The following is a 14,864-nucleotide window of genomic DNA, read 5'->3' as shown; positions in this document are numbered from 1 at the left end:
TATGATTTTGCTTTTGATTGAAGAGTATATCTCCCACTCCCAAATTTTACACCTTCTCTAATTGCTTCTTCTAGGCTACTTTATAGACAACAGAAAAATCTTTGGTGACTATAGGCTACCAACTGGCTTATATTTAAAAAATTCAGGGGGCAGCTGGGTGGCTCAGTGGATTGAGAGGTAGGACTAGAGATGGGAGGTCCTAAGTTCAAATCTGGCCTCAGATACTTCCCGGCTGGGTGACCCTGGGCAAGTCACTTAACCCCCATTGCCTAGCCCTTACCACTCTTCTGCCTATTGATTCCAAGATGGAAGGTAAGGGTTTAATTTTTAAAAATTCAGTGACCTACTACTTTTCAAGTCTAAAGCACAAAATAGAAGTAATAAATACTAAAATAAAATAAATAATAAAAATATAAACTATTATTGCCTTAATTTGAGTCATCAACTTCTCTAAAGATATATCTATTTCTGATAAAAATAGTCTTCCTTAAGAAAAAAATAACATTTTTTTTTTGGAAATACAAAAATGGAGAAAAAAGAGTATGCTATCATGAGTCAAAAACTCTTTTTAGGCTGTTGAAACCTTGTATTTCCTACTGGAGCCTTTTTTTAAACATGACATTTTTTCCCCTTTTTAGCCATGTTTTAATTTTCATCTTTCCTGAGTTAATCTGAGAATTACATTTTATTTAGAAGCAAAAACAAGTCTGGGGCTCTACATATTTATATGTAATTTCCATAGCAGCTTTATTTATTTCTCACTTCACTACTCTCCTTTTCAGAATAATGCTTCAACATCATATCATACAATTTTGAAACTAAAGGTCCTAATAAGATGATGAAACCCTTGAAAATAATTTTATTTATTTTTAAAAATAATTTTCCATGGTTACATGATTCATGTTGTCTCCCTTCCCTATTTCCTCCACACTCTCAGAGCTGGCAAGCAATTCCACTGGATTTACACGTATTATCACTCAAAACCTGTTTCTATATTATTCATTTTGTAATAGATTAATCTTTTAAAATCTAAAGCCCAAATCATATGCCCATATAAACACGTGATAAATCATGTTTTTCTTCTGCTTTTCTACTCCCACAGTTCTTTCTCTAGATATGGATAACATTCTTTCTTATAAGTCCCTCCAGATTGTCCTGGATCATTGCATTGATATTAGAAGCAAAATCTATTACATTTGGTTATCCCATAATGTTTCATTTACCATCAACAATGTTCTTCTTATTTTGCTCATTTCACTCCACATCAGTTCATGTAGGTCCTTCCAGTTCTTCTAGAAATCAAGAGATTCACCATTCTTTATAGCACATAGTATTCTATCACCATCATATACCACAATTTGTTCATCCATTCCCCAATCGAGGGACATCCCCTAGGAAAATAATTCTATGCAATGGGTGGAAATAAGGGAATTATTCCTCAATGTTGTTTAAATAAGTGAAAGTCAGTTTATGTAGTTGACTTAGAAATGTACTGTAATAATTATAAATCTATGATATATAGGGGCAGGGGATGGAAGGAGTTAACTGGGTATATTAATGTAACAAAAATAAATTCAACACAATTTTTTTCACTTTAAACATTATTTTATTTGGTCATTTCCAAACATTATTCATTGTAAATAAAGATCATTTTCTTTTCCTCCCCCCCCACCCCCTTCCCACCACCTCTCACATTGCCGACACATGATTCCACTGGGTATCACATGTGTTCTTGGTTCGAACCCATTTCCATGTTGCTGGTATTAGAGTGTTCATTTAGAGTCTCTCCTCAGTCGTATCCCCTTCCCCCCTGTAGTCAAGCAGTTGCTTTTCCTTGGTGTTTTTACTCCCATAGTTTATCCTCTGCTTGTGGATAGTGTTTTTTAGATCCCTGCACATTGTTCAGGGACATTGCATGGACACTAGTGGAGAAGTCCATTACCTTCGATTGTACCACAGTGTATCAGTCTCTGTGTATAATGATTTCCTGGTTCTGCTCCTTTCGCTCTGCATCACTTCTTGGAGGTTGTTCCAGACTCCATGGAATTCCTCCACTTTATTATTCCTTTTAGCACAATAGTATTCCATCACCAACATATACCACAATTTGTTCAGCCATTCCCCAATTGAAGGGCATCCCCTCATTTTCCAATTTTTGGCCACCACAAAGAGCACAGCTATGAATATTCCTGAACAAGTATTTTTACTTAATTTCTCTTTGGGGTACAAACCCAGCAGTGCTATAGCTGGATCAAAGGGCAGACAGTCTTTTAGTACTCTTTGGGCATAGTTCCAAATTGCCCTCCAGAATGGTTGGATCAATTCACAACTCCACCAGCAATGCATTAATGTCCCAACTTTGCCACATTCCCTCCAGCATTCATTACTTTCCTTTGCTGTCATGTTAGCCAATCTGCTAGGTGTGAGATGATACCTCAGAGTTGTTTTGATTTGTATCTCTCTGATTATAAGAGATGTAGAACACTTTTTCATGTGCTTATTAATAGTTTTGATTTCTTTATCTGAGAACTGCCTGTTCATGTCCCTTGCCCATTTTTCAATTGGAGAATGGCTTGATTTTTTGTACAATTAATGTAGCTCTTTGTAAATTTGAGTAATTAAACCTTTGTCTGAGGTTTTTATGAAGATTGTTTCCCAATTTGTTGCTTCCCTTCTGATTTTAGTTACATTGGTTTTGTTTGTACAAAAACTTTTTAATTTGATGTATTCCAGATTATTTATTTTGCATTTTGTGACTCTTTCTAAGTCTTGCTTGGTTTTAAAGCCTCTCCTTTCCCAAAGGTCTGACATGTATACTATTCTGTGTTCACCTAATTTTCTCAACACAATTTTTAAAGAAGTCTATGAGAGAGAACAGTGTGAATAATTTGGATATGTGAACTGAAGGAGACTTTTTCATAGTATAATTGTAAAAATATGCCTTTACCTGATAAATATGAGAGAGCAGTGAAATAATAGTGAGCATAATCTGTTGAGACCTCCAAATAGTTATTAATAAAATTATATTCATGGTATTTAGAGGGGCACAGAGTTAGTGGCAGCTGGTAAATATATATTTGATAATGAAAAACTTCACTAATGGCTGGCTCAGCCATAAGAAATAAAGATTAGGAATGAATGAGAACTGCTCTAAATGAAGCAGTACTTAAAAATGTGGATCCCCAGTAGTCAGTGCTAAAATGGGTCATAATGAATTTCATTCATTCAAAAAAATTTCTAAAAGAGGGCATAATCAGGGAAATCTCATTTTCAGCTATCTAAAAATTTTCACACCCTAGTTTTCCCCAATAGTGAAATGTAATAGCTACTGGGACAAACTAGAAGAAAGGTAAACATACACACATATGTATATATAATATTTGTATATGTATATATATTCTGTCTATATGTATATGTATACATATATTGTGTAAAAAAGAAAATGAGTAAATATATATATATATATATATTTTTTTTTTTAACTCAACTCTGCCTTAGAATTGTATGGAGGAAATTCTGAGGGGACTTTGATCTTGAGGATAGAATGGAAGATTTGGTGCCTCATGTAGTTAGCAGGAAAAGCCAGGAGTAGAGCTAAGGGATCCTGAGGCAGGATGCAGATTGGATATCCTCTGGACTGCCCCCTGGGTGGCCCAGGCAAAGTAGAAAGAAAGTTGACTTGGGAGGCGTGACATGTTAGAGTCAGTGGGAGGACAGAAAGTTTGATAAACTGAGGCAAGAAGGGATTTCAGTCTCTGGACTTCTTTGTTGATATGGACTGCAAGGACCATATAGCTACTGCAAGCTAAATGTAGCAAGCTAGATTAGGGTAAAAACTTTTCTAAGTAATTTACCTCCACTTTCTCTCCTTCCTTCCCTTCTTCTATCAATAAATCATCATAAAATCATTAAATTTATTGCTAGTCTCACAATTTTAGTCTAACAGAATCAATTCTGTGTATTTGTTCCAAGGCAGAACATTAAGAGCTAGAATGTGTCTGAGGCCAGATTTAAACCCAGGACCTTCCATCTCTAGGCCTGGCTCTCAATTCATTGGACCACCTAGCTGCTCCTATAAATATATCACAATATGAATAAGTATAAAGTAAAAAAAAATAACCCCATAGATTCTTAGGATGTTAGAAATTGAAGAGCAATTAGTGATCATATAACCTAATTTTCCCCTCAAACAGAAATTGCCTCCATAGTCTAACCAATAAGTTGGCATCTAGCCTTCTCACTTGAATAACACTAGTTTTGGGGAATTCAATGTAAATTCCTTTAAAAAGTGCTCTTTAGGTTAGTATATATTATATTTCTGTGTACTATTCCCTAATTCATATACCTTTACATATACTCAGATTGCTACTGGACTCTAGAAAGAATCATTGTTCCAAAAAGCCTAGGGCCAATATTCTGTGCCAGCCAAATTTTCACAAAAAACAAAACAAAACATATTTGTATCACACTTGTCACATCAGGTTCTTTTTGTCTCCATAGGAAGTGGTATTTTGGCAGTAATACTGGTAGCTGTATTTCTTGATCATATTCCAAACGATGAGTCAGAAAACGAAGACAAGAAAAATGAATCGTTTTGGTCCAGTGTACTGGCAACTTTCCGGCATCTTAAAGATGATAGGCGACAGGTTCTCCTCATTCCTCTGACTATGTATAGTGGATTTGAACAAGGATTCCTTTCTAGTGATTATACAAAGGTATGGAAAAGATAAAAATCATATATTAGTATCTGTAACTAATGGTGATATTGTGTGTGCTATTTCTACCAATAACTTAAATGTATTCTGCTGAGACTGTGTGAGGCAGTCACAGGGGACTGTGAGTCCTCAATGTTTTTTCCTATAATAATTAATTCCAAATGAGGAATCGAACTGTGAAGGGTTAAATTTCAGGGGTAGGAGTTTGAACAAAAGCCACTGCACAGTTTATTAAAGGTGAAATACTTACTTTATTGTTAGGAAAATATGGATAGGAATTAGGAAGGAGGAAAGTGAAAGTAATCTTACAATGGCTTGTACCTATAACCCAGATCCCAATCCTAACTAAATTTCTCTAAAAAACCCTAAATCTATTTGCCTCAGAGGGCAGTATCATCTGCTAGGCTGAAGCCATTGTCTACTCTCCTAGTCTCACTATCTAATAATATAACCACTATTTATCTACCTCATCTACCAAGGTTATTAATAATCAATAGTCAATAAGGCTGTTAAGGCCTTAGGGAAAAAAAAAAAGCAGTCTCAGAGAGAGAGCCAGAAACTCCTGCTCCTTTCCCAAGGGGACCCAGAGACCAATACCCCTTTCCAATTGTCTGCAACTTATAAACCATGGTCAGCCATACCCTTATGTCACCAACCACCAAACTCCACAGCAGGGGGTCTTTTACTAGAAAATATTATTGCTCCTTTTCCTGTTAAATATAAAAAATGAGAAATTAATAAAAACTCTCAACTATCATGAAGAATTTCCAATGCATTGTCCAAATGGATGAGAGATTTATGCTGGATGGTTAGATCTTCCATATTCTTTTGTTTGTGGATAACAACCTTATTGTATCAAGACTTGAAAAGCTATAGAGCCTCTCATTTATGAAAAGCATAATTACTTTCAAGTTTTTGACTTAAGCCTAGAGTTGGGAGGTCCTAGATTCAAATGTGGCCTCAGATACTTCCTGGCTGTGTGACCTGGGCAAGTCAAGTTGTTGCCTAGCCTTTACTGCTCTTCTTCCTTGTAATCAATACACATCATTGATTCTATGATGGAAGGTAAGGAATTAAAAAAAAAGACTTTGACCTAACTATTCATAGAGGAAAAAGAAGTGGATAAAAATGCCTGTTGCAGTTACTGCTAGAGGCAGTTGGATGGAAGACCCATAGATTTAGTCCTTTTGTATGTGTAACTTGGACAGATATTTGAGCACAGACAATGATATGTGACCATTTATCAATTGAGGAATGACTTGTATTCTTATAAATTTGCCTTTGTTGTTGGTAATATTGATCTTGCATGGGATTTTAATAGTGATAGTCAGTTAATCCTGATCAGGTAATATAGATAAGCTAAAGCTGTCAGGGTAACCTATTTGAAGGCAGTGGATGAAATGCTGGACACAGCTTAATACAACTCTTATTTAATTATATTAACGAGGAGAGGCAGGGACAGGAAAAAAGAGGTAGGAACAAATAGGAAATCTTTTACCCTAAGTCTAATATTTCTAAACCAATCCCCCCCTCCCAGTCTAAATCCTCATGGATTTTCTTCTTATTCACCAAGGTGAACCTCCGTAAACTATTCTCAACTGTCCAAAACCCAATTTCTATCTAACTACACTAATAGATGAACTTAAATTTATATTAACCTCCTTAAAATATCTATGAAAATTAACAAACTACTTGAAACTAACTCCCAAATATGGCTATCAGCATCTTTAGCCTGTCAGCCTTTCCTGGCAGAGCCAGGCACTGACACTGCTCAAGTCAGAGGGAACAGAGCCCCCTGGCAGCTGTTTCTCTCTTTGAGAGAAAAGCTCTCACTCCAACCAACTCTTCTTCAGTTTATTAGATGTTAAATCAACTTCTCAAGATTAATTCTTTCTAAAAGAAATAACATCTTCCCTGAGTAAATCTTCCAGCAACCATCTTCAGAGAGCAAGTTCCAGAAAGTGCCCCAGAATTCCCAACTGTCACTCTTTTCCTTCTAGTTTCTTAAAGGGTCCACAGCCACCTTTTACTATCTCCTTTCTTAAAGGGTAAGTAGTAAAGTGGGCATACCCCTTTCTCTGACCTTAAAACTTCTTTTTTAAAAAATAATCCTAACCTTCTGTACACAGTTGGCAGAAGAGTGGTAAGGGCTAGGCAATGGGATTCAAGTGACTTGCCCAGGGTCACACAGCTGGGAAGTGTCTGAGGCCACATTTGAACCTCAGACCTCCCATCTCTAGGCTTAACTCTCAATCCACAGCTGCCTCTGTTAAAACTTATCCTTAATAAAACTAAATAAATACTAAACATAACACCTTCCAGTTTTATATATCTTTGAGAAATGAGACCCATACCAGAGCTACTTGCTATAAAGCTTTTTCCTGAGTTATTTGTTTTCCTTCTAATCTTGGTTCTATAGGTTTTGTTTGGGGAAAACCTTTTTTACCTTACTGTAATCAGAATTATACATTTTACTTTCATACATCTAGGCCTCCATTGTTTGTATGTTTTTTTTTCCATTAAATCCTTTGATATTCTTGACCTTCTGTTTTTCCAGATAAATTTTATTATTTTTTCTAGCTACATGAAAATAATTTTGGGGGTAGTTTGATTAGTATGGCACTGAATAGGTAAATTAATTCAGGCAGAATTGCCATTTTTATTATATTTGCATGGCATACCCATAAGCAGTTATATTTTTTTCAGTTGTTTATGTCTAACTATGTGCAAAGGGTTTTGTAATTGTGTTCATATAGTTGCTAGATTTGTTTAGGTAGATACACTACCAGACAATTTATATTGTCTTCAGCTATTCTGAATGGAATTTCTCTATCTCTCACTGCTGGGCTTTGTTGGTGGCACATAGAAATGCTGATGATTTATATGGGTTTATTTTATATCTTGCAACTTTGCTAAATTATTATTTTGATTAGATTTTTAGTTGATTCTCTGGGATTCTTTAAGTATATCATTATATCACTTTTAAAGTGATAACTCTCTTTCCTCATCGCCTATTCTAATTCCCTCAATTTCTTTTGCTTGTTGCTATAGCTAGCATTTCCAGTACAATATTCACTAGCAGTGGGGATAATAGGCATTCTTGCTTCATACCAGATATTATTGTAAAGTCTCCCCACCCAGCTTATCTCCATTACATATAATGTTTGCTGATTGTTTTAGATAGATGCCATTTATCATGTTAAGGAAAGCTTCCTTTTTTCAGTGTTCTCTAATGTTTTTTAAAATGTTAATTTAGTTTGATTTTTTTCACAATTACATTGCAAACAGTTTCCAATATTTAAAAAAAAGAATTTTAAGTCTTACAATTTTTTCTCTCCCTTCCTTCTCTGCCCCCCACTGAGATGGTAAGTAATCTGATTCAAACTTTACATGTGCAATCATATAAAATATCTTTCCAAACTAATTCTTTTTTTGTAGAAGGAAATGTGAAGAAAAAATTTTAATAAACAAAGTGAAAAAAGTTTTTGCTTTGATTTGGATTCAGATTCTTATCAATTCTTTCTCTGGAAGCAGATGGCATCTCTTATCATGAATTCTTTGGGATTATTTTGAATCATTGTATTACTGAGAATAGTTAAGTTATTTATAGTTCTTCATTTTATAGTATTGCTGTTACTCTAATGTTCTCTATGTTCTGCTTACTTCACTCTACTTCAGTTCATATAAGTCTTTCCATGTTTTTCTGAGCACCTTCTGCTCATCATCTCTTACAGCAGAATAGTATTCCATTATAATCATATTCTACAACTTATTCAGCCAATCCCCAATTGATAGATATCCCCTCACTTTCCATTCTTTACCTATACAAAAAGCTGTTTCAAAAATGTTTGTATATATGCCTTTCCTTTCCTTTTAAAAATCTCTTTGGGATACAGACCTAATAATGGTATTGCTGGGTTAAAGGTTGTGTACTATTTTATAGCCCTTTGGGCAAAGGTCCAAATTGCTGTCCTAAATGGTTGAATGAATTCACAACTTTCCCAACAGTGTGCTGTCTCAATTGTCCCACATTCCCTCCAGATTTTATCATTTTCTTTTTGTCATCATAACCAATCTGATAGGTGTGCAGTAGTACCTCACAATTTTAATTTTAATTTCTCTAACCAATAGTGATTTAGGACATTTTTTACATGACTATAAAAATTTTTAATTACTTTGTCTGAGAACTGTCTGATCATATTCTTTAACAATTTATCATTTGGGAAATGATTTCTATTCTTATACATTAGATACATTTCTCTTTGTATTTGAGAAATGAGGCCTTTATTAGAGATACTTTTCATATATATTTTTTCACAATTACAATTACTATGTATTAGTTTCTACACTATTTCCCCCTGTTTATCTTTTTCTCTCTCTTTCCATTCTGTCCATCCGTAAAAGTTCTTTAGCTTTTGACTATCACATCACTAAATTTACATTCTTTTCTATCAGAAATCTCCCTCCCCATCCCTTCCCCCCTCTACTATTCTGTAGGGAAAGACAGTTTTCTATGACCAATTGATTGTGTATGTTCTTTCCTTTTTAAGCTAATTCTGATTAGAGTAAGTTTCAAGTGCCCCACTCCTCACCTCCCATATATTCCCCCTCACTGTAAAAGCTTTTTCATGACTCTTTTATGTGAGATAATTTACACCATTCTAGTTCTTTCTTCCCTCTTCTTCTACAGCATTCCTCTTTCTCACTTCCTAATTTTATTTTTTTTCAAAAGATCATCCCTTCATATTCAACTCATACCTTTGCCCTGTCTATGTATACTGCTTCTAACTTCTCTATTAATGATAAAGATCTTAGATGTTATAAGAATTATCTTCCCATGTGGGTATGTAAACAGTTTAACTTTATTGCATGATTTGATTTTTCTTTCCTGTTTTCCTTTTTATACTTCACTTTTGTATTTGAGAGTCAGATTTTCCATACATGTCTCTTTTCATCAGGAATGTTTGAAAGTTCTCTAATTCATTGAATACCCTATTTGTTTTTACTCTGAAGGATTATGTTCAGTTTTTCCAGGTGATTCTTGGTTGAAATCTTAGCTTTTTTGCCCTCTGGAATATGAGATTCTAGGCCTCCAATCCTTTAATGTAGAAGCTGCTAAATCTTGTGTTATTCCAACTGTGGCTCCATGATATTTGAATAGTTTCTTTTTGGCTGCTTGCAATATTTTCTACTTGACCTAGGAGTTCTTGAATTCAGTTATAATATTCCTGGGGGTTATCCTTTTGGAGTCTCTTTCAGGAGGTGATTGGTGTATTCTTTCAATTTCTATTTTACCTTCTAGTTCTAGAATGTCAAGGCAGTTTTCCTTGATAATATTTTGAAAGGTGATATCTGAGCTCCTTTTTTGATTGTGACTTTCAAGTAGTTCATTATTTCTTAAATTATCTTTACTGGATTTATTTTTCAGGTCAGTTGTTTTACTAATGAGATATTTCACATTTTCTTCTATTTTTTCATACTTTTGACTTTGTAATATTGTTTCTTCAAGACCCCCAGAGACATTATTTTCATTTGCTCAATTCTATTTTTTAAAGCATTATTTTCTTCAGTGAATTTTTTACCTTCTTTTCCTTTTGAGTAATTCTACTTGTTAAAGAGGAATTCCTCAGTGAATTTTTCTATCTCTTTCCCCATATGGTCAATACTGCCTTTTAAGGAGTTCTCTTCAGTGCATGATCCTTGTGATACATTGCTATAATTTCCTTGCTTGTATTTTATTTAAAATTTTTGTATTTAGGGATCGTGGTCTATATTTTTTTTCTCAGTGTTTTCTCTTCCTGGTTTAGGTATCAGCACCATATTTATGTCATAAAAGGAATTTTGTAGAATTCCTTTTTCACTCATTTTCCAAAATAGTTTATAAAACAATAGACTTAATTGTTCTTTGACTGTTCGGTAGACTGGCTATGGGGATTTTTTCTTGGGGAATTCACTGATATTTATTCACTTTTTTTCTGAAATGAGATTGTTTAAATATTCTGTTCCCTCTTCTGTTAATTTGGGCACTTTAAATTTCTTTAAATATCTATTCCCTTAAAGTGTCAGATTTATTTGCATATAATTAGGCAAACTATTTAATAATAATTGTTTTAATTTCTTCTTCATTGGTTGTGAATTCATCCTTTTCATTACAGATACTAGTAATTTCATTTTCTTCTTTCTTTTTAAATCAAATTAACCAATGAATTACCTATTTCATTGTGTTTTTCTTCATAAAATAGCTCTTTGACTTATTTACTAGGTCTAGCCTTTATTTCAATCTTATTAGTCTCTCCTTTGATATTACATGCCCTCTAGTCCTTTAATGTAGAAGCTGCTGGTTCTTGTGTAATCCTAAGTGTGATTTCATGATATTTGAATTATTTTCTTCTGGCTGATTTCAGTACTTTTTCCTTGGATTGGGAATTCTAGAAACTTGACTATAAATAGCCTTGGGATGTTTTATTTTAGAGTCTCTTTCAGGAGTGATTGGTGAATTCTTTCAATTTCTATTTCCCCCTCCTCTTCAAGAATATCAGGACAGTTTCCCCTGCTCTAAGGTAATTTTGTGTCTATGTTCTTTTATTGGTCATAGGTTTTAAGTAGTCTGATAATTCTATTATTTCTTTTAGATCTTTTTTCCAAGTCAGTTATTTTTCCAGTGAGATATTTCAGTTGTTTTTTCATTCTTTTGATATTGATTTATTGTTTCCTGATTTCTTATGTAGTCATTAGTTTCCATTTGTCCAATTCTAATCATAAGATAATCATGTTCTTCCTAAAGCTTTAGTGTTTCTTTTGCCATTTGGCCAACTCTAAGCTTTATGGAGGTATTTTCTACATTATATTTATATGCATCCTCTTCCATTTGGCCTATTCTAGTCTTTAGGAATTTACTTTCTTTAGTTAATTGCCTCCATTTCCATTTGGCCTATTCTAGTTTTTAGGAAGATATATTCTTCATTGAATTCCCTCCCATTTACTCCCAAGCTAATGGTTCTATCATTTCTTTAATCTGACTTCTCAACTTCCAACATCTTCTAGAAGTTCTTTTGGGGCTTGACACCCCTTTGCCCTTGTGTTTGAAGATTCACATGTTTCCATTTTGATGTTGTTTCTTCTGAGTTTGTATTCTTCTTTTCTGTCATTAAATTTTTTTTTCAAAGTCAGGTGTTCCCCTCCCCCCCCCCCCATCTTACCAGTTTTTCTTTATTTCTTTTGGTTACCTTGTCTATGTGTTAAAGTTCTACTCCTTGGGTAGAGGTGCTCCTTCTACTGTTCTTAGCCTACAGTATAGTATGCTCTTGTGTTTCACGTAGATCCTATTGTTTTTGGGGTGGTAGGCCTGACTGGCTTGCTATGGGGAAGGTTATAGATTTTTTTGTACAGCTAGATTCCACTCTTTTTTGTTACCATTTTGCTGGTGTCTCAGGTGCTGGATTGGTCCTTAGTGTTATGGTATTTTTTTCACTAGGTGGACTGGTTCAACTGGTACCTTTCCCCAGTTATGTTTGGTGAATTGGTTTTACCTGTACTCCCTCTTGGGCTGTGCTCAGTGAGTTAGTCCCACTGGCACCTTTCCCTGGTCCATGAGTATGAGTTCATTCTTGCTCTTCCAGTTCCCTAATGTCTCATTTACTGGGCTACCCTCCCTTTTCACCCTTGTAATCTGACTCCCACTTGCATTCCTTACTTTGCCATAGTTCCTGGAACCTATCAACAACCATTTTATTAAGTACTTATTAAAGGCTAGGCACTGTGCTAGTTCCTATTGTTGATACAAAGAAAGACAAAGGGAATCCTTGCCCTCTGTTAAATTTTGCATTAAAATGAGTATTGTGCATATAGTGCTACATTATAACTGACCTAGTTTAAATTTTTAGAGTTTTGCCTCTTGATAATGTTTGCCTCCCCAGCATTCTCATCCCTTCTGTAACTGCTATTGCATCCTTGATTGCCTTTCTATTTCTGGTGATGCTCAGAGCAAAGGCATTTGAGACTGATATCAAATATCATGGATTGAGTAAATATATTAGACTTTAGAGCATTAGAAATTAGAGCAATACTTTCATGCCTTTAGTTGAATTGAATAGCCTCACAACACCTTTATTCAGAATATAATTTTCAAAATTTGTATGATTCCATAACCAGTCATCTGAATATGTGTAACTATTTCCAACAAAGAAGAGTGACTCACCCAAATAAAATAAAGATGCATTAAATTCAACTTAAATTAAGTAAACATACTTGTGTTAGTCACCTGGAATACAGAAATGAATTCAAAGTTCTTGACCAAAAGGAGTTCATAATCTATCAGGAGAGATGAACTATTATTATCATTATTACCATTCATTAAATATTTTTCTTTCCCCAGTATGACTTCCCACAAGACTTGTAACTGTAATAAAATGTGATTTTCTGATTGCAAACAATAGCAACAAAAAAGTAAAACAAAACACCAACCTTGAACTAAAATTTTAAAAGGAAATATTAAGAAAACCATATGGACTACTAATCACATCTTGGTTAATTTTATTGTTCATGTTCATGACATACCTTGTATATGAGGTAATGGCAGTGTATATTATGCAAGTTGAACTCAGCCATGGCCTAACTGGGTATCACCATTTTCCATTCCCTCAGATCCACTGTTCAGAGTCAGTCTTGACTTTGTTTCCTCAGGTAAGATGTAGTTTGAAGATTGAGGATGAGATGAGTTGGAATATATACCAAAGAGCTGGAGCAACCACTATGTTATAAGAATAATTTCTCTAAATCTTTACATCCAGTAAAACAAGAAATATTTTTTCTATCACTTGCCTTGATATTTTACTCATTTTCATCATCTTCCTTCATCATCCCCCTAGGGGCAGCTAGGTGACACAGTGGATAGAGTGCTGGGCCTAGAGACATAAAAATCTGAGTTCTAATCTAGCTTCAGATACATAATTAGCTTGGTGATCCTCCCACCCCCATGAATCATTTAACCTCTGCCCACCTTAGTTTCCTAAACTGTAAAATGAGAATAATCACAGCATCTGTCTAATAGGGTTGTAGTGGGAATCAAATGAAATAATGTTTATAAAGTGTTTTGCATAGTGTCTCACACAGAATAGGGACTTGGCAAATATTTATTCCTTTCTGTCCTTCCTCAGGAATCAAATTTATTAATAATTTTCAACTCTATCAATCATCTTGTAGCAGAGTTCCTGAAGAACATGTTTATATATCCATAGAGAAGGGATTGGGTTGAATTTGGCCAATGAATCCTAACTTCAGTTTATTTTCATTGTGTCCAACATTTTCATGTGCAAATATGAACATTTTTTGTTAAGTTGCTAAATGCTAAAACAATATTTTATTATTTATTTATTTTTCATTGAAAAACATTATTTAATTAATTTAGAATATTTTACCATGGTTACATGATTTATGTTCTTTCCCTCCCCTCCTACCCCCTTACTCCCATAGCTGATGTGCAATTGAAACAAGGTTTTAGACTGAATTAATATGCTATTCATCAAATGGTAGAATGAATTATAGAATGATAGAGAATTCTTCTTGAAAAAACTTAATTCCCAAACAAAATTCCGATGCAACAAAGTGGCTAAAGGTCTGGCCTTGGAACACTGATCTAGATTTGAATTCCATCTCTCACATATCCTGGATGCGTGAATTTGCATGCATTGCAATTGAATGCAAATCACTTTAACATCTCTGGACTCAAGTTAACTGTATAGGACTATAAATTATGGATCCAGGGATAATCTGCATTGATAGGGTTTTCATCTGGAATTTCTCTGAGGTCATGAAATCATAGTTCTCTATCCATAAGGAAGAACAATCATGAGTACAAACATTTTTGAGGGGTTAACATTTATTATTTTCATTTATGACATATGCAATATGACAATGATATAATAATAATTATATCAGCATAACAATGATAAAATAATAATAATACATATAATTTGTTACAAATGTGTAAAAATTAAAATAAATATGCTCATCCAAGGAAAACAAATTCTCATATTAGCTTTGTCCAAAAATCTACACCTCATTTTTCTGCTCCCTCCCACTCTTCCCTCTCCCCAAGAAGGCAAATTGTATGATATAGGTTGTACACATATTATCATATAATGCATATTT

The 14,864-nt window shown here is 34.2% G+C and overlaps 1 protein-coding gene across 9 annotated transcripts in view; it reads left to right on the top strand.

Moving 5' to 3' along the window:
- LOC100032638 (protein unc-93 homolog A) overlaps positions 1–14,864 on the top strand; it is a 212,407-nt gene that overhangs the window by 179,314 nt on the left and 18,229 nt on the right. For all 9 annotated transcript variants that reach the window (XM_001381563.4, XM_007484894.3, XM_007484893.3 and 6 more), the window contains one exon: positions 4,501–4,715. In XM_001381563.4, the coding sequence (XP_001381600.1) occupies positions 4,501–4,715 (215 nt within the window). The remainder of the gene's footprint in view (positions 1–4,500; positions 4,716–14,864) is intronic.

The sequence above is a fragment of the Monodelphis domestica genome, chromosome 2 (assembly GCF_027887165.1).
Source record: "Monodelphis domestica isolate mMonDom1 chromosome 2, mMonDom1.pri, whole genome shotgun sequence".
Taxonomy (NCBI): Eukaryota; Metazoa; Chordata; class Mammalia; order Didelphimorphia; family Didelphidae; genus Monodelphis; species Monodelphis domestica.
This window is presented reverse-complemented; position numbering and strand designations above follow the sequence as displayed.